Here is a 25,118-nt window from a genome sequence, read left to right as displayed (position 1 = left end):
CTAAAGAACACGGGAGAAATTTATATAAGCCCCGGCGCATATTCCACGAATAAAAAAAAATGGCGGCGTTACCCTCAGGTGGGGAATCCACGGCCCGGGTGATGCCACGTGTCAGGTAGCCTGACGTGTCTCTATCCACCCGAGTATGATGTCCTAGGAGAGGTAGTTAATGACAAGGTGGTGGGGAATATTCACACGGGAATCTAGCCCATAAAACGTACGTCCGTGTGCGTGTGTGTGAGTGTGTGTGGGGTTGCTTTCATGAGGGAGATTTCATTAGATTAAGTATAATAAATATTTAGTATAGTTAAGTAATGGGTACGTATCTATGTAGCACCCAAGCTGTAAAACGAGTAAGCGTTAGCAGCTTTGTGCTAATTCAAAATGATTAAGCACAAAGTGAAAAGATAGAATATTAATCTTTTACTGGCTGGCGCAGGTTTTAACTTTACTGAGTATACAACGCCGTCGCAGGTACGTATGTCGGGGGAAGGTCGGACCGCCCGCCGCCGTCAAGTCGCCGTCAGTCAGGGGAGACGGAATAATTGTTAATAAGCGGAGAGATTCCTCTATGGAGGAATAATCTTCTCTGGCAGGTAAATTTGACAGCTCATTTCTATGGTAAAATTGCACCAAGTTTGGGAGTCAAAAATGATTTGGAGGACGGCTTAGAGCGTCCAAGTTCTGTAGCTCAGTTGGTCAGAGCGTTGGTCTTATGAGCCGAAGGTCGCGGGTTCGACCCCCGCCAGAACTAGGTCCTGTCCAAAACTAGTTAGTATTATATTTTGTTTTGGAAATATTTTGATATTTTTTTTAATCAAGTCAAACATTATTATTGCTTATATCATTTCAGTTAACAAAACTAGTTAGTATTATATTTTGTTTTGGAAATATTTTGATATTTTTTTTAATCAAGTCAAACATTATTATTGCTTATATCATTTCAGTTAAAGCTTCTATTTCGTTAGAAAATTTCTCAGCTGGTCTGTACAAGATTTTGGTGGATTTTCCACACGTTAAAGCCGTAGCCGATACGAATGAGCAGCAGCTCGAAGAGCATATGGAGGATGCTGGTCATTCTCAGCTTGGAGCCCGGGATCTCTGTCCAGTTCACGGCAATCTCTAGCGCTGGGATCCCCAATCTCTTGCATAGGTACAAGAGCTCCACGTCGAAGCACCACCGCGTGAGCCTGAGATTGATGAAAAGTTGCTGTGCCGCGGACCTCGTGAACATCTTGAATCCACACTGGAGATGGAAGAAAACTCGGTGAATAAAGTTTCCATTTTCCATGAACACTATGAAAACTATAGCAACAAACCTGAGTGTCTCGGATTCCAGAGCCGGCAGCAAGGAGGACGCACAGATGGAAGCCTTTCATGAGGAAGTTCCTGTACCATTTGCGCTGCGAAAAGAAAGCCAAGTGATCTTCAGTGATGTTCAAACTTCAAGGAAGAAGAAAAGAAGGAAAGCGTATCTACCGTCGCTAGAGCTTGTTGTTCTAGATGTGCGCGTGACCCGCAGGCAACCAAGGGGACGTCAAAGATGTTTTCCACGGAAGGATCACGTAGAGATTTCTGTTTCTGTATCTTCTCCCCGTACGTCAGAATCTGCAGTGACAAAAACAAAACAAAACAAAAGATGTAAGTGTGCCAAAACTTGCTCTTCTGATCGTCCAGGAACTTACAGCATTTTCCAGCTTTTCTAAGTTTGTGATTTTAGTTGCCCCGTCCGCATCCAGCATCAGAATGAGCTCTCCTCTAGAGCAGAGAGCTCCCTTCAACAGCACGACGCATGAATCGACGGATAGAGTTATCAAACAAGAAAGAAATACCTTGGTGACGGCGGCTCCTTTGCCGCAATTGACGCCTTGCTTGATGAGCCTCACGTTGTCCATCTTATACTTCTTGATGTAATCGAATGCTACTTTTACAGTGTTGTCTCGACTTCCATCGTCGACTATAATAATCTGCGAAAACAAAACACGATGTACAAAAAAACTAGAAAAAAGAAGAGGAAAAAAGAAAACCACTAGAGAACTCTAAACTACTCACTTCGTAAGTGAATGCCTTATTTACAGCAGCGCGGCCTTCCAGATATCTGCAAAGGAAAAACAACGTTGAAAAATCCAAGGGAGAGAAAGATTTCCAAGGCAGAAAGATAAGTTTTTAGAACCTCAAGGTTTCGTCGAGAGTGAGAGGAAGCCTTGCCTCTTCATCAAAGGCCGGAATCACGAGAGACAAATATTTCTCGGGAGGTCCAAACACCGAAGGACATCGCACCTATTACGATACAAAAGCTTAGAAAATTTTTGGGACAAGAACATGGAGCTACCTTCTCAAGGGACGAGGGATTCTCCAAGAAACTTGGTGTTGTAGTCCTGAGAGAACAACGAGGCCTCAGCCACAAGAGAGAAAAAAAAAGGATCCGATCGAAGCACAAGCTTACCCGCTTCCTTGATCGAGCTTTTGCGTCCACTCCACAATGTAGCTGAGGAGCCATAGCGCGCTGGAGAACACCTGATCTCCATTCTCTCAAAAAAAACTCGAAGAGGAAGGAGGGAGCCTTACCACGACGATAATTCCAACCAGCACTGGAGAAATCTGTGACAATGGGACCAAAAGTCCCATCTCCTCCCGGCGAGCAGGGGCAGTAGCAGCAGCTGGACGAAGAACCCTAAAACCTAAAATTTGGTCACGTCCTTTTACCCCTGGAAAAAGAGCTCGCGATTTTATACGCGATGAATTGCCCTTGCTCGTCCATGCTCCTCCTACAGCCTTGATCTTGATTCTCACACTCGACATTTGGAGTTTCATGAAGATCGATCGATGAGAGATTCTTAACGAATACTAAAATATCCTCTTTTTAAAGGGAGGATAAACCCTAAACCCCAATGGCGCTTGTGTCGGTTCTTCATGGAGGTAAGCTACGTCTCTCGATCGATTGTGTCATGAATCGCGATTTTGGCGGCAGGAAGATCAGCGATCGCGGGTCCAGGCATCGGCAGCAAGAGTACACATCTGGCAGGCCCTCGGCGGCATCGATGCGCGATTGCCTCCTCTTCCTCATCGCTCGGCTCGCCTCCAGCGCCTCCATTCTCGCCCACGGCCGCCGCCAAGCTCGTTGCCGTGATTGGAGAGAATGCCGTGAGCCCCCTCCAGGAAACACCATGGCTGGAAGTCATGAACCATATGGTATGGTTTTAAGTCTCCTTCATTCATCCACCTCGCTTTTCTTTCTCTTCTTTCCAGGTGAAGAGGCTTCGCTGGACTGATGCTAGCTTTGAGATGCTCGTCTTCACGGACGAATCACTTCCAGAGAATCGAGAGTTCTCCTCGGCGGTCGCGAAAGCTGATATACTCCTGGGACTCGGGCTCGGAAATCCCGACACTGTAAGCTGGATCAACAGCGCGAGCTCGTCAGTGCCTACAAGGATTTGCTTCGACTCCACGGACAATTCCGGTACCTGGCTGGGAGGTGTCAAAGTTTTGCCTTTGGAGAGCCCGGTGGACCGGCTGCGCTCGATCGTCCCAGTAACGAAGCTCGCCAAAGGCTTGAAGGTTCTGGACCTTGTCACCAACGCTTGGAGCCGTCACAGCAGCGACAACGTGTGCTTCGCGCTCCTGGTTCTCATCGACTCGTACGTAGCTCCCGTGCCGCTGCTGAAAAACCTGCGAGCCACGAGCTTGTCACAAATCCAGTGCATGGCCAAGAACTGCGGGAAGGAGATTCTGGCTTGCCTCTTGGATCCAAGTTGCCGCAAGGCGCTCGACTGCCTGACGAGCTGTGCTCCAAACGACCAAGTTTGCAGCTACCGCTGTATCGTTTCGTACGAGACGCCTACGCTCGAGGCCATCTCGCTGTGCATCCTCCAGAAGAACAACTGCTTGGGACTGAGCGCCGAGATCCAGAGCCAGCCGGTGGTGAAGCCGCTAGAAAAGTTCCGGGGACAAGAACTCACTCACACTCTGGCCGAGGACATCTTCATCGGCTGGCTGGGGACACTCAAGTGGAGCTGGAGGGTGGCCGCTGGCCAGAACGCTGCCTACGATCACTTCGCAAACCAGATCCAGCTCTACTACCGCGGGACCAAGAACTCGATGTGGTACGATCCTGTGTTCCAAGTGGAGACGTTAGAGGGAGAACTGGTGTGGAGAAGAAGACACTACCGTGCTCGCAGAGGAGAGGTTCCCGGCACCTTTTACTTCACAGTTCTCGACAACGGCGTCGTCTCGAAGGAGTTCTGGCGGATAGTCGACTGCGCCGACGATCTCTCCTGGGGGCTCTTCTACTACAGTGGCGCCGCCACGGCCGCGGGGCAGTCATACTCGGGTGCCGTGCTGGTGTCGCCGGATGGAATGTGGCCCGGCGAGCAGCACAGCGAGCGAGTTAACGCAGCTCTCGGCCGCTGCGGTATTAAGTTATGGGAGATGTACACCGTCACCAACAACCGCTATGGTGACGAGGATGACGAGAGTGGAGAAGAAATTCCGCTGGGCCTTCCAGAGGGATCCAAGCTCCACCACCACTCGTCAATCGTCAGCAGCTCGCGTGGTTAGCAGCACCTATTCCGGACCGTGAGTCTTGGGAAATAAAAAAGCAGTTGAGCGACTTACTTCCACTGGTGACGAGGATGGCTACATAGCAAGCCGGGAGTTCTTGCTTCCCAGAGCTGGAGCACGAAGAAGAGCAGCAACAAGGAGGGGTGTGAGAAGTCACGCCCGTATGTTCAACGTCGGGCTTCTCTTCAAGTTGTGTGCGTTCCTCGAGGAAGCACTCAGCGCGCTCATCAGTTCTACGTTCGTTCTTGTCGCCGAGGACGAGATCTAGAGAAGCTCCCGACGTCAGTGGTAAGCAGCGAAAGATAGTTGCAAGCACTTAACTCGATGAACTCCAGCAGGACACGTCCCTCGATGGAGCAGCGAGGAGTTCCAAAGTTCCAACTCTTCCTGGCCTGTGTTCTTTCCAATGCCGCCTGCCTTCTCCACGCTGCCAAAGTCCCAGCTCTGTTCATCTTCGGGGACTCGCTCATCGACGTTGGCAATAACAACTACATCAACTCACTCGCCAAAGCCGACGTCCGCTACAATGGTATCGACTACAACCACGGCGTTCCCACCGGGAGGTTCTGCAATGGTCGCACCATTCCTGATTTCCTCGGTATGGCCAACTTTGCATCCTGCCTGACCTTTCCTCTTGACTTTCAGGCGAGTACCTCGAAGTCCCCCCACCTCCAGCGTACCTGACCCCCAACTTGACGATCAAAGACATCTCTCGCGGACTAAACTACGCTTCCGGAGCTGGGGGCGTTCTGGATGCCACTGGAGCAAACTACGTAAGTTCCCACCCCTGTCAAGTACTTCTTCCTTATTGCTGCCTTGTCTTCCAGATTGCTAGGCTCTCGTTCAACCAGCAGCTCGTCTACTTCGCCGGCACGAAGCAGCGCTACGTCACGGAGCTGGGAATGGACGCGGCCAACAAGTTCCTGGCGGACTCGATCTACATGGTGGCCTTCGGAGCAAACGACTATATCAACAACTATCTCGTCACCTTCTCCCCGACCCCGTCGCTGTATAACACATCTCAGTTCCAAGACATGCTGATCTCGACGTACTCGCAGCAGATATCCGTGAGTTTTGGATGTCCTTTTCTTTCTCTTTGGTAGTTTCTTCCTTCCGCTGACTTGGTTTCTATCGCTGGGCAGCGTCTGTACGACCTCGGAGCCAGGAAAATGGTTGTCTTTGGAGTCGGCCCACTCGGTTGCATTCCCAACCAGCTGATGAGAACCACTGACCAGAAATGCAATCCTCAAGTAAACAGCTATGTCCAAGGCTTCAACGCGGCACTCCAGAGGCAGCTCAGTGGAATTTTGCTCAAGCAGCTTCCCAAAGTCCGGTTCGTGTACGCGCATGGCTACGACAGGTTCATCGACATGGTCAAGTCGCCTGCATCATATGGTACGTGTGCCTCTTCACTCAGCAAGCAGTTTTCTACGCGTTGCTTGTTCTCGCAGGTTTTAAGGTGACGGACGAAGGTTGCTGCGGGCTTGGAAGACTCAATGGCCTCCTCGCTTGCATGCCAATATCAAACCTGTGCAGTAATAGGAAAGAGTACCTGTTCTGGGATCCTTTCCATCCCACGGAAGCGGCCAACATGGTTATTGCCACCGATTTTTACAACGGGACCACAGCCTATGCGTCGCCAATCAATGTCGAAGAGCTTGCATCTGTGTCGGCCGTGGTTTAATAGCTCGTTTCAAAGGGAACCCACGCTGTTTTGATCTGAAGAGAGCAATACTTAAAATGGCTTGAACGAAACTTCTCCAACAGGAACTCACCATGAAAACTTTTGCTTGGCAGCACAGATAAACGCAGTCACGGCTTCCGAAATCTGTAACTGCTGAAAATCCTTTTGAGTTTCCAGCGGCAGTCTCTTCTTCTGAAAACACAGCCAGCATAAGCTGACTAACAAAGCAGGTATTGTACCTGGTGCTTTGCAGCATCAAATTGGTGAAACCGTGTGTTGTTTGCTTCTGGAGTTGGAGTCCAAGGACCAATGCTTTCTGCGCGTCGAACTCCGTTAGAAGAAACATTTGGATGTTTACCGTGTACAGTATCTTCCCTGCTAAAATAAGAGAATAAATTAGAATCACAAACAAAAGCCAGCTTAAACCTCGGCGCTCTTTGCACGTCGGCTGGAGCTGTAGCTGGCCGTTTCGATTGCTTAGGAGTCTGAGAATATAAGAAAACTCTAAGCAAAAGGTTGTAGAGGTGTTGTTAAGGCAAAGCAAAGTACCTCAGCATGATGGTCATCCCCGGAGACGAACCTTATCCTTTGTGGGATGAACTTCTTTCCACCATATATCGGATTTAAAGCTCTGAGCTTTCCACCATTGGAGAAGATGGACCACTTCAACTCCGCTCGCAAGGCACGTCGGTTGGCCCTCGATTGCCTTGTTCGATGGAGCCTGAACGGCCATCGACTTCTCTCTGGAGCCTTCTCAGTACTGACCATAGATTCCCGGGCTCTAAGCAGTTCCTGGCCACGCTTGGAGCACAGATCAACCACCTCGGCCAGCTTCGAGGACACCAGAAGGGACTCGTGAACCCCCTTGAACAAGTCTGTCACGTCCTCCGCGATATTGACACCTTTCTTCTTGAGCTTGAGGAAGCAAGCACGGTTTTGGTTGTCTTCCTGTTCTACAGGCTTCGCGTTTTCCTGCAAAACCTCCTCTATATCCACGTCCTCGTAGTCAGACGAGCAAGTGCTTGGTGCATCCTCAGCAGCTCCATTGTTGTCTGGCATGCCATTCTGAACGTAGTCCTTGAAAACATCGTTCTCTTCCTCGTCGTCGCTCGCTGCCAAATCTTCGTCAACGTCCTTCGCAGCTGGGAGTTTCTTCGGTGATCCCCCCGACTTTCTTGGTGTGTCGAGCGAGCTTGGAGCAGTGAAACACCTCTTATCCTCGACAAACTTTCTCGTTATAGGAAAATCTACATCCGTTGAGCAGACCGCACTATCAACGCACGGATGCTGGACTCCCTGGAGACCGGTTGCATTTTCCACCACGCTCTTTCTTGGTGAAAAAGTGTGAAGCTGATTGCTCTGAGCGTTCGAAGTGTTGTCCGGAAAGACCTTCTCAGCTGCTGCAGCAATCTCAGAAGTGGTATTTACTACCACTGGTGCAGTCACGGGCCTTGCATGGCTGCTACTTACACTATGCTTACTGCTCGTTGATTTCAAGCAGCCTGACGTGAACTCTTCGTCTTTGATCCTCGATTTGGAGCTCTGCAAGTGCAAAGACACCTGCTCTGTTTCGTCAAAGTTGCTGCTCAGCCCCTTGGTGTCAGCTATATTCAGCTTCGTGTATAAGTTCCTCTCCAGTGCCAGTAGAGCCTTCACACTGGCTTGTCTAAACCACAGTGGCTTCGCTCTTTCGGACGTCAAAACTGGTCCAGCTGAAGCGGGTCTGAACCGAATTTCCTGTAGCGAGGGCCTGGCCGGATGAACATCTTCCTTATGCAAGTTTTTCTCGTCCTGGTCACAAGCAACGGCACGGTGCTTACTTCCGGCTTTGATAAGCTCTTCGTCATGAAAGGAGTGGCCAAAGTCGCACGGAGTACCCTGCCAACTCTGCTGCTTACTCTTGCCCCTCTTCGGTGGAGACTCAAACGCAGGACCATCTCGCGAAGAAGACTTGCTACCATCGTCGACGGAACCGTCCATATCATCGAGCTCACTCTTGCTCCTGGCTTTTCTCGCAGGAGACTCATCTCTAGCAGACCAAGGCCTCTTTGCAAGAAGACTACTCTCCTTGGCACAGCGACCTTCTCTAGCCGAAAACGGTCTCTCTTGATGCCTGCTTTTACTGCGGGGCCTCTCAAAGCAGTCCTTTTCTCTGGAATACCTCTCAACGCACTCCCTGCTACAGCTCCTTCCACCACAGCTATTCTCTTTACTACTCCTTCCACTCCACTGCTTACTATTCCTCTTTGCATTCCTCGATCCCCCGGCAGAACGATTCCATCCTCTTTCTCTGCATTTCTCGAAATCCCTGCTCGACTGTCCTTCCCTGGAAATCCTATCGCTACTACTACAGGTAGCATTCTCGTGTTTGTCCCTTTCTCTTCGTCTGTCTAGACTACTTTGATCCTTGCCAGGATTCTCAGCTCCTCCATCCAAATCCTCACTGATCTTGTTGTATTCCCGGATCGTCTCTAGCAGCTCTTCCACGGGATCCTTCGCCGGCCGCTGCGGCTTACGCAAGCACTGCCGCTCGCGAACCCTGTAACCGTGTAGACCACGCACCTTGCTCCTGCGCACGAGATCGCTGAAGACATCCAGCTCCATCGGCGCATTGGAGGCGATGAGCCGCAGCAGCACCGGACTGATGTAATGCGGCGCGGAGGAATCCGGGCGCCGCCGATGCTGATCCATCCGGGGCGCACAAGCATCTAGATCGTCCCTCCAGCGCTGTGGCGCAGCAGCGCCACTCCTCTCCTTGTAGCGCGGCGTCGTGGGGAGCGCGATAATCGCCCCTTGCATCGCATCGCCCTAGCTAAGCCCTAGCCCTAAACTTTTGAAGATACGCGCCATAACGGAAATATTCCAATACCGTACGGACACAACGGAAGAAGAAGAAAAAAATAATAGAAAGAATTTCTCTTGTTCTTCGTCTCTCTCTTCGTCTCTCTTGTTCTTCGTCTCTTTCTCCCTCCTCCCTGGTCGATCGATCATCTCGCGCAAACACTCGATATCTTCACCATCAGTTACACAACAGGGATGATCTCATCGTCTTCTTCCATCCTTGTTCATCGTCTTCGTCGTTGTCTTCCTCAATCGTATTCTCGTCAATAAGTTCGACCATTTTGCACTGCTGCTGCTACCTTGCGAGTTGCTGTCATGCCGCTGATGCTCTTGGCCTCCGTCGCTGCTGCTGCCGCCGCCGCCGCCCCCTTGGGTTGGACTGCCACAAACTCGCCAGTGTTATCCTTCTTATCATCTCGGTCGGACTTAGCAAACGTTCTCCTCCCATAAGAATAAACAGAGGCTGTGTATTGCTGGAGAGAGCTGCTGATGCTCGCGCTTTTCACTAACCTTCTCGCATCAACCGTGTCTCGGGTCACGACCGACACTCCGGAGTTCACCACTTTGCCTGGCTTTGCTGCCAAACCACCTGTGGAGACGCAAACCGTCAGGGCGATACATCGTCTCGGGCACTTAACTTGCCTTGGTAACCACCTTTCTGTGGCGCTCTAGTCGACTTCTCCTGCTGAGGCTTCTCCGAGAACTTCCCCGAGTCGTGGTATTCTCGTTCCTTGCTGGAACAGTCACTTGCAGCAGCAGCAGTGCTGGAGTACACCGTCGCCGGCCTGTTATGTTGATGCGTTTTAGGATGACGTTTACAATGAAGAGGAAAGCTTCAAACCTGGGAAGCGATGCATGGTGGCGCTCCACAGCAGCATTATTGTTACCACCTTTACCGTAGTGCTCCTCAAGCTGGGCGAACTGCCGTTTGAACTGGTCGACAGCACTGCAATTGCACGATTATTAGCGGAAATGGAAAACTTGGCAGTCAGACCTTGGATACATGAAGTTAGCATGATCAGTTCCGTTGAGATACTCCTCTAGCATTTGAGGATGATACTCAAGTATCTGAAGCAGAGGGTAAAGTATCAGTATCAAAAAACTCTCTGGCACACGACACTGGCCTACCTCACGATAAATTAATTCCCTCACATCGTCCTTACTGATTCTTCGGCGCTCAAATTCGAACTCCATTTTTGTTATAGGTTGTGCAGAGGGCTCGCGCTCTACTTTCGCCAGTCCCCTGAAGTATGGATCTGCTAAAGCCTGATGAAAAACAGACAAACTTAGCAGCCTGCTCATAAAAAATCTGGAGAAATATATTTACCTCCTCAGCCGTTGGTCGATCCTTAGGATCAAAAGCTAACAATCTCTCAAGAAGCCTCAGCGCCAAGGGATCAGCATTCGGAAACTTCTGAGTAAATGGAATCGCCGTCTTTTTTCGCATCCCACTAAGATATCTTCTAGCCTTCTCATTTCGAACCTGGAATATTCAAAAGTTACGGGCGATCACACAAACAATAAAGTCTAACCCTGGCAACAGATTCAGCCGACGGCGTTCCGAGCATATCCGTCATGAGGTCTAATTGGTGTACTACGTTCTTTCCAGGAAAAAGCGGCTTTCCTGTCAAGATTTCAGCGAATATACAACCAATACTCCAGATATCAATTGCTGGTGTGTACTGCAGACCACAAAGTAAACATTAGACTCTACTTGCAGTTACACTTCAATGTCATAATCACCTTGGAAAAGAAGGAGCCACATAGTTCGGGGGCTCGGTACCACCTAGTCGCAACATAATCCTTGAAAAAAAGGAGAGTCAGATATGTCCATCCTTTGTTTGATACACTTACTGTCCAAAAGATGGCCGTCGGAGCATCGTTAAAAGCAACTCGAGCAAGTCCAAAATCACAGATTTTTAGCTTGCAGTCGGCATTCGCAAGAATGTTTTTTGGCTTCAAATCTCGATGGAACACATTCGCTGCATCAAGAGCACAGAAGAAACAGAGAATTGCACACTGAAGAATAACCAAGAAGTTGCAAACCTGTGTGAATATACTTCAGAGCTCGTAGCAGCTGATAAAGAAAAAACTGGTAGTGTTCCGGTGTCAGATCGTCATTTGCTTTGATCACTTGATGCAGATCCGACTCCATCAGCTCAAAGACAACGTAAATGTCCTTGAACTCTCGTCGGGAGGGTGGCAGCATGATGTGCTTGATCTCCACGATATCCGGGTGCCTCAGCAGCCTGAGAAGCTTGATTTCACGTAAAATGCGAGTAGCATCTGAAACGTGCTCAAATATGTCGTTGATCTTCTTGATGGCAACCTTATCTCCAGTATGCATATCAGTAGCCGAGCAGACGACACCATAGCTGCCCTTGCCTATAACCTCCAGGATTTTGTAACGACTTGCTTCACCATACTCAGTGAAGAACTCAGTCTCAGCCATAGTCTGCGGAGCCCACAAGAAGCAAACGAATCAAAACCACCACCAAGTGAACAGTAAGAAACTACCTAGCTATGGAAGCTCCAAAGCGGAAAAACAAAATGGAAAAGAGGATAAAACACTCCACTCACTGTCTCACCTTGCGACGCGAATCAGCTCCCTGCTGCATAGCGTGATGCCCTGCAAGGGATTGCTGCAAGCGCAGGTGGCGCTGAGATCCGGAATTGTTTGGCCCAGACGAGGCCTCTGCTGGAGGAGGAGAATTGTCAACTTGAGCCAAGCGCCGATTGATCCAATGCCGAAAACCCTCTAAGAGGGTGCCACCCATGTGCTGCCCAGCAATGCCGCGACGCAAGAGCAAGCATCCAGTGATGATCCACCGCAGCGGCCCCTCAATCCCCAGGCTTCCCACAAAACATCCTTGTTCTTGACAGCGCTAGCTTCCACAAGCTGGGAATTCCCAAATCGCGGCACCCTCCTCGTGTCCCAGATAGAAGAATTCTGGCAATTCGGCGATGGCAACCGGCAGCGGCAACAGCAGGTATCGAACCCCTCCGCCGCTTGTCTCATCCCCACGCCCTAATCCCGGATTCCCCCAAAATGCAGCTCCTCCCTCGCCCCAGCCGCCGCAAGATCCCTGCGCCGCCCCGAAATATCGATCTCCCTGCTCGGCCCTAGCCCCGGATCACCAGATCGTGGCACAGCGCCCTCGCCGGCGCCAGATCGAGCGCCACCATACCTATCGCAGACGCGCCGAGGCCAGCCGCGATCTACCTAGAGCTCGCGAGGCGCCAGATCAAGCACTCGCCCACCGACGACGCGACGCGCACAAAGAAATGGAAGATGAACGACACACCACCACAGCCCAAAGCATAAGAAAGAGAGAGGAAGAAAAAAAAGGGCAGTAAATCGATTACTTGCCTTTTTTTACTGCCACCGTAACACGTGACCTACCTTTTTAAATTCCATGCTGGCCATCCGACGGCCCTGGCGCCTGCCACCTCCGCGCGCGATTCACCCCGAGCGTCGATAGGAAAATCGTGTCTTTTTACCAATTTACGAATTAATCATTGATGCCGAAGCAACGGCCACGATGAACGCTTGTGGTGGAATGGGCAGGCCGGGGTTGACAACGCTCCCAACTGATTGGTTAGCTGCAAAACACGGCTTTATCGCTGGAGCCACTCACTCTCGCACAACTTACAACTTTTTTTTTATATTTCAAGTCAAAATTTTCGGACATTCAAAGCATTGCTTTTGTGACTCGATTTGGGTGCAGGATCCAATCCAAGCCTCCCAATGGCACCAAAACACAAAGGTTTGCGCACCCAAATGTGGAGCATTCCACTTCTTGGCTTTCCAGGCATGCCATAAGTTGCTTTAAAGAGGCGTTAAACCCTCTTGGTTTTGGAGAGGGACGCGCGACCAATGCAACAACCCTTCGCAAGGAAAGAAAAAACTGCCAAGGTTTTGCTGGAAATTCAAGAGTGTTGCACTTGCTTTCCGGGACAATGCAGAAACTTGTGGTACTCTTGCTGCGTGTCTGGCTTTGAGAAGTCCAGGTGCAGCAGAGTTTTCAGCATGTGCTGCTCTTTTATAAAAACAGCATGGTGGTTGTGAGGAATAGAATCCAGATTTCCATTCACATTTTGTGTTTCAAAAACTTTATAGTTGTGATTCAATGAACAAAGAACAGCTAGCTCAGGAGAAGCATATACATATAAATCACAGCAATCTTGGCTAGTGCCACTTAATAGACTAGCAAGCAATTATCTTGTTGGCATTTCAATTTTCTTTAATAAACTAATGGCAATATGCTTAGATTGGTAAATTTTGATAAAATAACAAAGTAAATAAAAAAATATTCTTCTGTATTCAAAAGTTTTTTTTTCTTGGAACTTTTCTTAATCCTGTTTGAGGAATCTTTAATTTATTAATTTAGGATTTTTACTCTACTTTAACTCTTCTTAAACAACTTAACTCAACTCAATATATAGTTTGAACAACAAGATCAAAAGATATTTGTGCAAAATATTTTTAATGCTTTCATTTTTTTTCTAGTTGTGTTTGATTACTATTATATATTAACTAATTTTTAAAAATTTATTTTAATTAATTTTTATGGTGATTATCTTTTTCTAAAAATCTTTTATAAATACATCATTACAACTGATTTTTTTAGATTAAAATATTATACTAGAAATTTTATAACCTTTATCTATAAATATAAATAATAAATATTAAGAAATTTTACATAAAATTTATAATTGTTTCAAAAATAAAATTATTTTTTAATTATTTTCTGCATAATAATTTATACATATTTTTTATGATTATAGGCATAGTGGCAAAGGCCCTTAAAGTAAAAGTAAGTACACATAAATAAATTCTTGTATTGAAACCAATTTATAATATTTTTTGAGAAATTATTAATGTGATTAATGAAAAAAAATCATATTTATAATCATGAAATAAGTTATATTAATTATGTTTGTACAAGATATACTAATGAATCATTTTTCATTTAGTTAATGTTTTTTAATTACTTTTATATTGGAGTTTTTTATATTTGTCAATTAATTTTTATTTTATTTTATATAGTTTAGTTATTAAATATGTGATAGATTATAAATCCATTAGCTATATCATTTGTAATTGTTAAAATACCATAGTATCTAAACATTCTTTAAATAAATTGGCTTATAATTTTCAAAACATATGTGCCAAGATTTAAAAACATTTTTCTTAGCAGTTCTCCACTATTAGTTAGTTAAGTAACATTCTATTTTATGCTATTTTGACAATTTAGATTTTTAAATTACAGTATTAGCAGTCAAAGCACAGACTAAAGACAAAACTAAGAGGAGCAAACAATGCCACTAAAGCCAAGAGCCATGAAGACACACAAGCCAGTGCCACTGCCAAGGAATGATAATAAGGCATTGCTTGACAAGGATCAAGCCATCTAATTCAATGGCAAAAAACAGCAATGCTGCTGAAGCAAACAAAAAGAAGGTAGTAGCAACCAAAAAGGAAGACAAAGATGTTTTTGGGAATGCTCTAGCTGCTGAGAAGATTATGTGATGAAGGCTGCAAAGAGGAAGAAGATGAGACAGTGGCAGTGGAGCATGCTGGAGCAGCGATGAAGAGATGAGATCAAAGAAGAATGTTGAAGCAAGCGATGCAAGAGCGGTATGAGAACAAGAGATAAAGCGACCCATTCAAATAAAGGGGGGAGAGAAAGAGTAAAAACAAGGAATAGAGTCAAGCTTTGCGCTGTGAGCTATAGCGTTGAGTCAGTCTGGCTGGCATCTCTGGAGGAGCAACGAAGAATGGCAGTGGAAGTAGTGCTTGATCCCGAACCAACATGTGATTATATAGTAAACGGGAGCTATTATTTTAATGATCTCAAAACCTTTCTTTTTGTTTTTCACAGATTCCAAGCACCAACTTCTTCACAATGTATATGCTGCCCTTCATCAGGTTTTCTTCATCCATTCTTTTATGGAGCACAGAGACAGAGCAATGGAAGCCTCTAGCGTCTTCCGCTGATACCAGAAGATAAAATCTCCTAGGCAAACTCTGGCTTTATGCTCAGCTGGAAAATCCTTGAGCATGACTTCCAAAGGTTTCGAGAAAGATTTCGAGATGGAAGGTAACAAATCTCTAGCACTGGGAAAGAAAATCAATAGAAACATATCTAGACAGCGGCTCTCGCTGACGCAGCCAAGACTATAACTAAGGGCAAAAGCCACAAACGTTCATTAATGCACATCATCCGATAACACTGACTCAAATCCGCAACACTAGAAGCTCATCGTCCTTATGCTTCGTCGAATCAATAGTAAGATGGAGGAGGAGGAGAGCTATAGTAATACACGGGCGGAGGTGGTGGCGAGCTATAGACGTACGGAGGTGGCGGCGATGGCGAGGGTGGTGGAGGGGACATGTATACGTATGGTGGTGGTGGGGACGGTGATGGCGGAGGTGGAGACTTGTAGATATACGGTGGTGGAGGGGATGGAGAGGGTGGTGGCGGCGACTTGTAGTAGTAAGGAGGAGGGGGCGATGGAGATGGCGGGGGTGGAGATTGGTAAACGTATGGTGGTGGCGGAGATGGTGAAGGTGGTGGCGGGGATTTGTATACATATGGCGGAGGTGGTGATGGGGATGGTGGTGGCGGAGATTTGTACACATATGGAGGTGGTGGGGATGGGGATGGTGGTGGCGGAGATTTGTACACATATGGAGGTGGCGGGGATGGAGATGGAGGCGGCGGAGATTTATACACATAAGGAGGTGGCGGGGATGGAGATGGAGGCGGCGGAGATTTGTAAACGTACGGTGGTGGTGGTGAGGGAGATGGCGGAGGTGGCGAGCTGTAAACATATGGAGGAGGCGGCGAGGGAGATGGCGGTGGCGGGGATTGATACACATACGGGGGTGGCGGGGAGGGAGATGGAGGTGGTGGAGATTTGTATACGTACGGGGGTGGCGGAGAGGGAGATGGCGGCGGCGGCGACTTATAGACATATGGAGGTGGCGGAGACGGAGATGGCGGAGGAGGAGATTTATAAATGTAAGGAGGAGGCGGAGATGGAGATGGTGGCGGCGGTGATTTGTAGACGTATGGTGGTGGCGGCGAAGAAGACGGCGGAGGCGGCGATTTGTAGATGTACGGAGGCGGCGGCGACGGGGATGGCGGAGGTGGCGACTTGTACACATAAGGCGGCGGCGGCGAAGAGTAATCGTAATTCGCGCTCACCACATTAATCTCTCCCAATGCCGCGATTGTCACCAGCGCTAGAGCCCATCCCAGGGCGATCGAGCTGCGGGAAGCCACCAATCTGGTCCCCATTTTGCCGGAAGATCGAGCTCGCAAAATCCCCCTGTTCTCCTTATCCTTTTTCCGTCTTTCTATGCTGGAATGATCGATCTCACTGATTGAAAGCCTCGCAGAGAATTGAGATCTAGAATCGCCGGTGCTGCTGGTGGTGCGATCGGATCGGATTGGAGCAGCCAGCGAGCGACGCGACGAGCGATTGAGGGATGCTCCTCAATCTAGAGCTGAGTGAAGAGCTCTCGAGAGGAAGAGCTCGAGGAGGAGCAAAGAGATGAGGGATGAGAGTGAGTGGAGATTTGTAGTGCCAGAGATGCCAGCCAGACTGACTCAATGCTGTAGCTCACAACGCAAAGCTCGACTCTATTCCTTGTTTTTACTCTTTCTCTCGCCCTTTATTTGAATGGGTCGCTTTGTCTCTCCTCGTTCTCACGCTGCGCTTACGCGGGCAATCCACAGTAAATCTTCCAGGACAGAAAACAAAATGGAGGAACCGACTCTCTTGTTTGATATACGTGTTTTGCTACGTTGATTTTTTTATCCATGCAAGTTTTGCCTATTCCACGTATCAATCCAAAGCCGAGTGAATTTACCGGGTCAGAGTTTAAAGAGTGTTGGGTAGAATCTACTTATCAGTGGGCATTTTCAGTACTCGCAGTGGAACATCCTACTGCGAGTACTGCTCGCTACGATCAAGCTGCCAAAGTTACGCGGTGACTTTCTGTTTCTTTTCCTCGAAATCGATTCACCCCTATCGCCTATTCCAGCCGGAGCTTCGTTTTCACTCGCAGAGAGGGTATTTATTATTGTGTCAACAACGCCAACGGAAAGCCTTGAATGCCTGCAAAAAACCTGATTATCAAAAACTGATTAAAGGAAAAAAAAAAAGTAAAAGGCAAAGAGAATCAAAACCACGGATTGCTCTTTCTTCTTCTTTTTCCTGCCCAGGCATCAACATCAGCAGGAGTTGCATGCACGCTATCTGGAACTCTTGAAACTTTCTAGCAAAAACAATAACTTCTAGTCTCCAACAAGATGAAATCATAGCCTTGCGAAGTGAATATTATAAAAAAAATTTATAATATCAAAAGTTATTATTGTTTTCAATAATAATAAAAAGAGTAAGAAGAAGAATAAGAGATCTGCCATGCCAAAGGAAAAAACAATTTATAAACCACACCTATATTCCGTTAAAAGGATCCTCTATATAATATATGTATTGTGTGTGTCTATATATACTTTCTTTCTTTTGCTCAACTTTTGGACTTTGATAAACATCACCATCCAAAGTAATATGCAAATGGGATTGGAAGTTGTAATTCACAAAGAAATAAATTGACAAGATCATTATTTGTTATTGGTCAGTCCAACCAACAAATCACTGACTATTAACATCACTTTTTTTATCTACTTTCGCCTTCTGATTTATTTATATGTTTAGGATATTTATTTATCAGAGAGTCCCCTTTTCCGCTTAGCGAATCACAATGGAATTGAGAGCACAATGACCTGACGTTGAAGAGAGGCACCACACACCGGACACAGATCAAAAGCTTTAAATATCATAAGAAACAAGGAGATCTAGAGGTCATAAAGGTACTCTAGCTGGCATGCATAAATTAATACAAGAAAGTGGAGAGAGCTTGAAAGCATTGTAATCTAGTATGCATGCTAGCAAACCAGGATTTTCCTAAGGTTATCACACCGTTGATAAAGATTCTAAGAACAAAAACATGGAAAACCCTTATACCAAGCCATATCGCATACTCTTGTGTATACACTACACAATTTTACAACTGACATGCTTGTTCACTCGGGAAACTATTTATGAAACCATGAATGAATGAAATCTTGAATTAAAAAGGACAAATTGAAAGCCTTGCACAAGCACACACTTCACACCAGAATAACACGGCGACTTGGATAGTCCGCAAACAGATCGTAGTCTTCCGGCTGGATAAGCTCGGTGTCAACTCCAGACTTGAGCACCTGGAGATCGACGTAAGGGCCGGTGTAGACGGTATTCAGCATCCCGCGGATGGTCGGCCCGATCACGTGGCGAACCTCGGCCGAAATGTTGAAATTGTATGCCTTATCACACACGTCCTTGCGCACCCCCTCGCCATCGCCAGCCCGCTCCCACCTGTAAAAGGTGACGCGAAACCCCCTGGACAGGAGCATGCCGAAGAGGAGGTAAGGCCCATCGTTCTTGTTCATCTCCTTGTCCAGGCAATGGTACATGTCGTAAGGGGTGCGGCCACAGAGGAGGACGACAGCGCCATCTCGCGTGCCCTTGAATTCTCCACTGCGCAGCGATCATGTCACACGCAGGAAGATTTATTCGAGTTTTCCTTACCTGTTGCGAATCAGTATTGATAAGTAGCCAGTCAGGAAGCCCACGGGATCATCCCAGTAGTTAGGAAGACCCAGCTCCTTGATCTTCCAGCTCCGGTCGTTGAGCACATCCTGCGGAGTTACCAGATCCTTGAGATGCACGAACCCCATCCAGCCCTAGAAAGTATAGGGAATTGACCCAGGACCTAATAAAGTGCCCTAAGATGTTATTATATTTATTTTTATTCTCATTGACTCCAATCCCAAACACTAGAAGCTCATCATCTCAAATCAATAGTAAGATGGAGGAGGAGGAGAGCTATAGTAATACACGGGCGGAGGTGGTGAGCTATAGACGTACGGAGGTGGCGATGGTGAGGGTGGTGGTGGTGACTGGTAGTAATAAGGAGGAGGTGGCAATGGAGAAGGAGGGGGTGGAGGCGATGGTGAAGGTGGTGGTGGGGATTTATATACATAAGGAGGTGGCGGCGATGGAGATGGAGGCGGTGGAGACTTGTACACATAAGGAGGTGGCGGCGATGGAGATGGAGGCGGTGGAGACTTATACACATAAGGCGGAGGTGGGGATGGAGATGGCGGAGGTGGCGAGCTGTAAACATATGGAGGAGGTGGCGAGGGAGATGGCGGTGGCGGGGATTGGTACACATACGGGGGTGGTGGAGAGGGAGATGGAGGTGGTGGAGATTTGTATACGTACGGGGGTGGAGGAGATGGAGATGGCGGCGGCGGCGATTTGTAGACGTACGGCGGTGGGGGCGACTTGTAGATATAGGGAGGTGGTGGAGATTTGTATACGTACGGGGGTGGAGGAGACGGAGATGGCGGCGGCGGCGACTTATAGACATAGGGAGGTGGCGGAGATGGAGATGGCGGAGGAGGAGATTTATAAATGTAAGGAGGAGGTGGAGATGGAGATGGTGGCGGCGGTGATTTGTAGACGTATGGTGGTGGTGGCGAGGGGGACGGCGGAGGCGGCGATTTGTAGACGTACGGAGGAGGCGGCGATGGGGATGGCGGAGGTGGGGACTTGTACACATAAGGCGGCGGCGGCGAGGAGTAATCGTAATTCGCGCTCACCACATTAATCTCTCCCAATGCCGCGATTGTCACCAGTGCTAGAGCCCATCCCAGGGCGATCGAGCTGCGGGAAGCCACCAATCTGGTCCCCATTTTGCCGGAAGATCGAGCTCGCAAAATCCCCTGTTCTCCTTATCTTTTTTCCGTCTTTCCTATGCTGGAATGATCGATCTCACTGATTGAAAGCCCGCAGAGAATGGAGATCTAGAATCGCCGGTGCTGCTGGTGGTGCGATCGGATCGGATTGGAGCAGCCAGCGAGCGACGCGACGAGCGATTGAGGGATGCTCCTCAATCTAGAGCTGAGTGAAGAGCTCTCGAGAAGAAGAGCTGGAGGAGGAGCAAAGAGATGAGGGATGAGAGCGAGTGGAGTGGAGATTTATAGCGCCAGAGATGCCAGCCAGACTGACTCAACGCTGTAGCTCACAGCGCAAAGCTCGACTCTATTCCTTGTTTTTACTCTTTCTCGCTTTGTCTCCGCCCCGTTTTCACGCCGCGCTTACGCGCGCAATCCACAGTAAATCTTCCAGGATAGAAAACAAAATGGAGGAACCAACTACGTGTTTTGCTACGTTGATTTTTTTATCCATGCGAGTAAGTTCTTACGTATCAATCCAAAGCCGAGTGAATTTACCGGGTCAGAGTTTAAAGAGTGTTGGGTCGAATCTCAGTACATCCTACTGCGGGTACTGCCCGCTACGATCAAGCTGCCAAAGTTACGCGGTGACTTTTTGTTTCTTTCTCTTGAAATCGATTCATCCCTACTGCCTATTCCCCGCCGGAGCTTCGTTTTCACTCGCGGAGAGGTTATTTATTCTTGGAAAGCCTTGAATGCCTGAAAACAACCACAAAAAGTGTGATTATCAAAAAATGGAGAGAAAAGAAAAAGTAAAGGCAAAGAGGATCGAGGCCACGGGCTGCGATTTTCCTCTTTTCTGCCCAGGCATCAACATCAGCAGGAGTTGCATGCACGCTATCTGGAACACTGAAAACTTTCTAGCAAAAGCAGCAAGTTCTAGTCTCCAACAAGAAACATTTGATGCAATCGTAGCCTCGCTGGAGTGAATCCCACCACCCTTGAAACCATCAAAGTTGACGAGCGTGAGATTGCTGTCGATCTTCGTGCAGTTGACACATACGCGAAGACAGTACAAACATTATACTACCATACAATAGGAAGAAGAAGAAGAAGATCTACGCGCTTGCGGCATGCATGCCATGCCAAGGTAAAAGGACAAAAGCTGATGCGAGGAGTATAAAGGGGAATTCACAAACCGCACCTATATTCTGTTAAAACGCGGGGGGCTGTCTCATGGATGGATTCCAGAGGGATCATCACTGTTCACTCATGAGTTCACTCCAGCTCATGGGGCTTATAACTAACCTCCGTGTGGAAACAAACTTGGACTCCAGCAAAGTGCTTCCTCCACTCCCAGCCAGCAGCTTGTAATTCATGGCTTGGCTCTTTTGGGCTTTCCGGAGTTTGGTATGCGTCCAGCGGACGTGTTCGTAAAGTATATTCCGGGACTTCATCTCCAACGAGAGCCTTCATCTCTAACTAGGACGAGATCTGAAATGGAAAAACCTGTTGAGCTACGGGAATCGAAGAAAGGGGAGCTGAAAGCAAATGCACGATTGCAAGTGGGGCGAAGAGATTCCGTGGTGGCCCGAGTGTCGCGAAAGCTCCGCCAACTTTTACGGAAGAATCAAAGACGACCTGAAGTTTATCTCGAACTTGTTTCCACTTAAAGCTTCTATTTCTTTTAGTTCGGATTTTGCACAACTACCCCGAAGACAAGAAAACTTCGCTTTTGAATGCATTAAGTAGGATAATCTCACCAAAGGAAATGGAGGCCGGAACGATTTGATGGACCCCATCGATTCAGTCATAGTATTTTTTCTAGTCCATAGACAAGAGACTGCGAAAAAGATCAAACGATAACCATGAGATTTGGCAAATTTGTCCTGTTACCTGAAGCCTGATAACTCGTCGAATGGCAACCAAGAGCCCAGGCATGAGAGCCTTAACATCTGTTATATCGTGCCTCAGAGAAAACACCTGTGGAAAGTGGTGAGAAACTTTCGCAAGGTATGAGTATGAGAACAAATTACCTCTCCTGGGCCTGAAAGGCTTACGGCGAGGCTTGAAATGAATCCAGGTGAAACCATACTGTGGATCCTAATTCCATCGTCTACGAGCTCGCCTCTTGCCTTCACGAACAAGGACAGTGAAGACTAAGAAATCTAAATGAATAAAAAATGAAGAACACTGGACTTTACCGGATGTTCTTTGGAGAAATCGGAGTCGTTGTAAACGCGCCCCATGCCGGTCATGCTCTTTGCAACTCTGAGAGCCTCCGAAGAAGGATAAACGTTCTACATACAAAGCAAGGAAGATCTCAACCATGTAAACTTTGAAAGAGGTGGCAAACCTTGGCGCTCTGCAGGGACTCAACTATGTCGACGTGACTGTAGTGGAAAGACGCAGCAATGGCCGCTTCCTGAAGAAGAATAGCTCCAATCGAAAGCGTTGGTGCGATGACACAGCCCTGCAAGTCAGGCACACGCTGAGACATAGATAGAGAAGCAAAGGACGGAGAAACTCCACAGCTTAACTCACCACATCTCACCATGCTGGCCTTTTCGCAAAATGTGATAAGCTGCGAGACGACGTCCAAATCCACACCTGGCACCGCAACCACGCTCCTCATCCCAAACGCTGTCGCTTGTCTTACATTCTCGAGGACCTCGGATGCCTCCGAGAAGTCGACCACTACTCCGGTTGGACGCGACTGTGGAAAGAATACCACATATAAAACTTACGAAATGGAAATGCTATACTCTAACTTGAGACAGAGAGCCCAAGACCGTGACGAGATTGTTGGACACTGGTACTTCTAGTGCTTCCAATCCGGCAACCTGATAATGTAGCTCCCTATAAGACTCTAGAGAGAAAAAGAGAAAAAAAGGAAAGCTTTACCTCACCGACGTCTTCGCCAACACGTATTGTGTCAATAGCTCCGGCAACTTCCATTCCTCGGGCTTTCGAGATTGCTGCAATGGCAGCCTTGCCAATGTCTTTGCAAGCACCACTTACAATCACCTGAGCAAGGAACCGTGAAACCAACGAGAAAGGAAAATGGAAAGAACCAACCTTGATATTGGAGGATGAAGATTTCGCGCCTTGGGCCGTAGAGGCAGAGATTAAAACTCCGGGTCTAGCCTTCCACTCGAGTCCCAAGCTGCAGCACACCATAGCCATAAGAGAGAAAGAGAACCAAACAACCTAAGCAACTGGATTCACTTAAACCGAAGAAAAAATCTCCAGCAAAGTGAAAGCGTAAAGAAACTGTTCCGTGAGCTTTAAACGTATGATCCATTCAAAGGAATGCCGAGAACATAGCGATCGATAATCCTGGAAAAACTCCAGCAAACATTCTCAGTGAAGAACAAAGAAGAAGAAACGATGAAAAGAAGGATATGAATCAACTCAAGCCGTCTGTGTTGCTGGCTGTGGCTTGCTAGACGCTGCCTGGACTGGGCTTGGAGCTGGAATCGGTGGCAAAGTCGTGCCGCCTCCCTTGTGAAGAACTCGAGCTTCCGGAGGCCCTGTCATGATCTGGCCACGCAGCGCCGCGGCGTAGCGATCGTTGATATCGCGCTTGTTCTTCACATCGTCCAGAAGCTCCTGGAGGCGATCTTTATTCACCTTTGACATGTCCTAGCGCAAGATCACAAGAAATATTGTCGAGCGATCGTCCAAGAAAGAATGCCGGCACTCACCGATGACACGCCCATGGGCCTCTGGCCAAGCTCCTTGTTGAGCTTCTCCTCATTGCGCCGCGACGCCCAGATGAATCCCTCGGCCACCACCCACGGCACCACGAGGCACGCTCCCATGAAGCCGGCGAAGAACACCTTGGATTCCCTGGTGCGCCATACGATGTGGCGCCAGAGAATTTGCCCTGCGTGGAGATCGCGATTCATCGCAATGCCGCTCTTTTCCCCTTCTCTGTTTTTAGGGTTCTTGGAGAAGATCCTTGAGGCATATTCCCGGAAAAATACGAAATTAGGGTTCTTCGGAAGAAGATGGAGGTCGCAGCTGTCGCTGCGCCTTCTCCGAGCTTCTGGAGGCATGGCGCTGCTGGATCCGCTGGCGCCGCGGAGCTCCAGTTTAGGGGGTGCAAGAATGCGGGCCGGGAGCTCACGAAATTGAGGGTATTTCTTTGCTCCAGCTCAATTCAGGATTCCAGGTGTGTGTTACTGTAGCTGTGCTTCTGATCGAAGAGGATTTTTAGGAGTAAGCCGTGGAACGATGCGAATTTGGCGCGGGAGCTCCGGGAATTCATGGTAGCTAATGGACTTCCTTCTGATAAAGTTCCAAGTACAAAGGAGCTAGCGAGCAATGGACGGTATGCTTTGAGCGAAAGATTTTTCTTATGGATTTCCTTGTTCTTCCTCTAGCCAAGATCTTGCCAACGTTGTGAGACGCAGAGGCTACAAAGCCATCGCACAGCTCTTAGCTTCGACTCCCGTCTCGAGCCAGCCTGTTGTTGGAAACATTGTGGATGAAAGTTGTGATGCTCTACAGCCGCAAGTCGAGAACGATGTTGTTCTTAACGGTTCTGCCAGGACAGAAGATGAAGAGAGAGCCAGCCATCACCAGCTTGAGTATCTCGATGTAATAAGGCCGCCTTCTCCAGATGTTCTTGGAGTAGATTCGAGCCAGGTCTTGGAAGAAAAAGCTGAGAAGTTCCTACGTACGGGAGAGTTCTCTTCGGATCAAGGTACATTCGTCTTCTAAATCCTCGAAGCACTAAAAACTCTTTCGTTCGATTTTGAGAAGAAAACGAGGCTTTAAGCACGACTGAAGAATCTGACAGCGAGGACGAAGCCTTGGAAATGGTTGCACTGAGAAAAGCAGCGCTGCTACGATCGAAGCTCACACCCTTCATCAGCTCCAGGTGAGCTTGCTTTTTTTGTTCTTATCTTTGTCATCTTGGTTTCCATCAGGGAGACGGTTTCTCAGGACGAACAAATAGCTAGCGAGAAACTATTTGCTACTACCAATAAAGTCCAAGATCTCTTAGAGGTGGGACTTCTACCTTTCTTTAGCTTCTGCATCAGCATTGACTGTCTTATGGGGGTGCTCTGCCATTGTTTGTAGAGAACAGGGAAAAGAAAATGATATTCAAGTGCAGGAGAAACAAACTCAGTTTAAACCGTTGTCTTCCGTGAATCCAGAAGGACAAGGGTCTTCAATCCCAGTCGAAGGACCAAGCTCCGGTGTTTTCAGAGGATCTGAAAGCAGCT

General features: G+C 48.0%; 10 protein-coding genes, 1 long non-coding RNA gene and 1 other non-coding gene across 18 annotated transcripts in view; 4 read left to right on the top strand and 8 right to left on the bottom strand.

Moving 5' to 3' along the window:
* Nucleotides 1–680: 680 nt before the first annotated feature.
* Nucleotides 681–754, top strand: TRNAI-UAU. Its single transcript has one exon. It is a non-coding gene; the product is annotated as a tRNA-Ile (tRNA).
* A 123-nt stretch (nucleotides 755–877) lies between these two features.
* On the bottom strand, nucleotides 878–2,814 carry LOC9631673 (dolichyl-phosphate beta-glucosyltransferase). Its single transcript, XM_024671640.1, has 10 exons — nucleotides 2,569–2,814; nucleotides 2,447–2,517; nucleotides 2,333–2,378; nucleotides 2,174–2,280; nucleotides 2,053–2,098; nucleotides 1,833–1,967; nucleotides 1,686–1,775; nucleotides 1,480–1,608; nucleotides 1,320–1,403; nucleotides 878–1,246 (listed from the first exon to the last, which is right to left on the bottom strand). The coding sequence occupies exons 1-10, from the start codon at nucleotides 2,812–2,814 to the stop codon at nucleotides 977–979; spliced, it is 1,224 nt and encodes a 407-aa protein (XP_024527408.1). The 3' UTR covers nucleotides 878–976.
* A 72-nt stretch (nucleotides 2,815–2,886) lies between these two features.
* Nucleotides 2,887–4,609, top strand: LOC9631672 (violaxanthin de-epoxidase, chloroplastic). The gene is made up of 3 exons (XM_002967172.2): nucleotides 2,887–2,919; nucleotides 2,972–3,192; nucleotides 3,250–4,609. Exons 1-3 carry the CDS (start codon nucleotides 2,892–2,894, stop codon nucleotides 4,555–4,557), a joined length of 1,557 nt encoding a protein of 518 aa, XP_002967218.1. The 5' UTR covers nucleotides 2,887–2,891; the 3' UTR covers nucleotides 4,558–4,609.
* Nucleotides 4,385–4,725, bottom strand: LOC112345276. The gene is made up of 2 exons (XR_002991990.1): nucleotides 4,615–4,725; nucleotides 4,385–4,563 (listed from the first exon to the last, which is right to left on the bottom strand). It is a non-coding gene; the product is annotated as an uncharacterized LOC112345276 (long non-coding RNA).
* Nucleotides 4,726–4,744: 19 nt separating this feature from the next.
* On the top strand, nucleotides 4,745–6,315 carry LOC9634714 (GDSL esterase/lipase 7). Of its 4 annotated transcripts, none has more exons than XM_024671643.1 (5): nucleotides 4,745–4,848; nucleotides 4,899–5,158; nucleotides 5,206–5,627; nucleotides 5,703–5,955; nucleotides 6,012–6,315. In XM_024671643.1, the coding sequence occupies exons 2-5, from the start codon at nucleotides 4,912–4,914 to the stop codon at nucleotides 6,242–6,244; spliced, it is 1,155 nt and encodes a 384-aa protein (XP_024527411.1). In that variant the 5' UTR covers nucleotides 4,745–4,848; nucleotides 4,899–4,911; the 3' UTR covers nucleotides 6,245–6,315. The 4 variants fall into 4 exon arrangements, with proteins under 4 accessions (XP_024527411.1, XP_024527410.1, XP_002967217.2 ...); XM_024671642.1 differs by having other exon boundaries at nucleotides 4,755–4,848; nucleotides 4,896–5,158; XM_002967171.2 differs by lacking the exon at nucleotides 4,745–4,848 and having other exon boundaries at nucleotides 4,864–5,158; nucleotides 5,206–5,333; nucleotides 5,388–5,627.
* On the bottom strand, nucleotides 6,217–9,058 carry LOC112345275. 2 transcript variants are annotated; one of them, XM_024671634.1, is made up of 5 exons: nucleotides 6,794–9,058; nucleotides 6,671–6,729; nucleotides 6,484–6,622; nucleotides 6,336–6,436; nucleotides 6,217–6,279 (listed from the first exon to the last, which is right to left on the bottom strand). In XM_024671634.1, coding segments are annotated over exons 1-5 (2,550 nt in total). In that variant the 5' UTR covers nucleotides 9,044–9,058; the 3' UTR covers nucleotides 6,217–6,278. The 2 variants fall into 2 exon arrangements, with proteins under 2 accessions (XP_024527402.1, XP_024527403.1); XM_024671635.1 differs by having other exon boundaries at nucleotides 6,484–6,619.
* Nucleotides 9,059–9,093: 35 nt separating this feature from the next.
* On the bottom strand, nucleotides 9,094–11,995 carry LOC9634713 (mitogen-activated protein kinase 15). 3 transcript variants are annotated; one of them, XM_024671636.1, is made up of 11 exons: nucleotides 11,674–11,995; nucleotides 11,132–11,540; nucleotides 10,940–11,067; nucleotides 10,829–10,888; nucleotides 10,618–10,767; nucleotides 10,413–10,568; nucleotides 10,214–10,351; nucleotides 10,080–10,153; nucleotides 9,927–10,031; nucleotides 9,728–9,870; nucleotides 9,094–9,674 (listed from the first exon to the last, which is right to left on the bottom strand). In XM_024671636.1, exons 1-11 carry the CDS (start codon nucleotides 11,860–11,862, stop codon nucleotides 9,349–9,351), a joined length of 1,878 nt encoding a protein of 625 aa, XP_024527404.1. In that variant the 5' UTR covers nucleotides 11,863–11,995; the 3' UTR covers nucleotides 9,094–9,348. The 3 variants fall into 3 exon arrangements, with proteins under 3 accessions (XP_024527404.1, XP_024527406.1, XP_024527407.1); XM_024671638.1 differs by having other exon boundaries at nucleotides 9,740–9,870; XM_024671639.1 differs by having other exon boundaries at nucleotides 9,512–9,674; nucleotides 9,724–9,870.
* LOC9634712 (extensin-2) lies at nucleotides 11,971–16,644 on the bottom strand. The gene is made up of 4 exons (XM_002966807.2): nucleotides 15,446–16,644; nucleotides 15,048–15,272; nucleotides 12,489–12,578; nucleotides 11,971–12,208 (listed from the first exon to the last, which is right to left on the bottom strand). Exons 1-4 carry the CDS (start codon nucleotides 16,390–16,392, stop codon nucleotides 11,971–11,973), a joined length of 1,500 nt encoding a protein of 499 aa, XP_002966853.2. The 5' UTR covers nucleotides 16,393–16,644.
* Nucleotides 16,645–18,204: 1,560 nt separating this feature from the next.
* Nucleotides 18,205–19,000, bottom strand: LOC9634711. The gene is made up of 2 exons (XM_002966806.2): nucleotides 18,731–19,000; nucleotides 18,205–18,679 (listed from the first exon to the last, which is right to left on the bottom strand). The coding sequence occupies exons 1-2, from the start codon at nucleotides 18,877–18,879 to the stop codon at nucleotides 18,271–18,273; spliced, it is 558 nt and encodes a 185-aa protein (XP_002966852.1). The 5' UTR covers nucleotides 18,880–19,000; the 3' UTR covers nucleotides 18,205–18,270.
* A 2,528-nt stretch (nucleotides 19,001–21,528) lies between these two features.
* Nucleotides 21,529–23,839, bottom strand: LOC9634709 (dihydrodipicolinate reductase-like protein CRR1, chloroplastic). Its single transcript, XM_024672232.1, has 10 exons — nucleotides 23,589–23,839; nucleotides 22,960–23,526; nucleotides 22,786–22,908; nucleotides 22,653–22,724; nucleotides 22,436–22,597; nucleotides 22,238–22,354; nucleotides 22,086–22,181; nucleotides 21,918–22,016; nucleotides 21,778–21,864; nucleotides 21,529–21,724 (listed from the first exon to the last, which is right to left on the bottom strand). The coding sequence occupies exons 2-10, from the start codon at nucleotides 23,065–23,067 to the stop codon at nucleotides 21,692–21,694; spliced, it is 897 nt and encodes a 298-aa protein (XP_024528000.1). The 5' UTR covers nucleotides 23,068–23,526; nucleotides 23,589–23,839; the 3' UTR covers nucleotides 21,529–21,691.
* On the bottom strand, nucleotides 23,296–23,792 carry LOC9631671. The gene is made up of 2 exons (XM_024671737.1): nucleotides 23,589–23,792; nucleotides 23,296–23,493 (listed from the first exon to the last, which is right to left on the bottom strand). Exons 1-2 carry the CDS (start codon nucleotides 23,790–23,792, stop codon nucleotides 23,296–23,298), a joined length of 402 nt encoding a protein of 133 aa, XP_024527505.1.
* A 20-nt stretch (nucleotides 23,840–23,859) lies between the features above and the next one.
* The window catches only part of LOC112345306, a 1,732-nt gene continuing 473 nt past the window's right edge, over nucleotides 23,860–25,118 (top strand). The window contains exons 1-6 of the mRNA XM_024671736.1: nucleotides 23,860–24,058; nucleotides 24,104–24,217; nucleotides 24,270–24,592; nucleotides 24,652–24,769; nucleotides 24,819–24,897; nucleotides 25,050–25,112. Of these exons, the coding sequence (XP_024527504.1) occupies nucleotides 23,895–24,058; nucleotides 24,104–24,217; nucleotides 24,270–24,592; nucleotides 24,652–24,769; nucleotides 24,819–24,897; nucleotides 25,050–25,112 (861 nt within the window). The 5' untranslated portion in view covers nucleotides 23,860–23,894. The remainder of the gene's footprint in view (nucleotides 24,059–24,103; nucleotides 24,218–24,269; nucleotides 24,593–24,651; nucleotides 24,770–24,818; nucleotides 24,898–25,049; nucleotides 25,113–25,118) is intronic.

This window comes from Selaginella moellendorffii, unplaced genomic scaffold (assembly GCF_000143415.4).
Source record: "Selaginella moellendorffii unplaced genomic scaffold, v1.0 SELMOscaffold_8, whole genome shotgun sequence".
NCBI lineage: Eukaryota > Viridiplantae > Streptophyta > Lycopodiopsida > Selaginellales > Selaginellaceae > Selaginella > Selaginella moellendorffii.
This window is presented reverse-complemented; position numbering and strand designations above follow the sequence as displayed.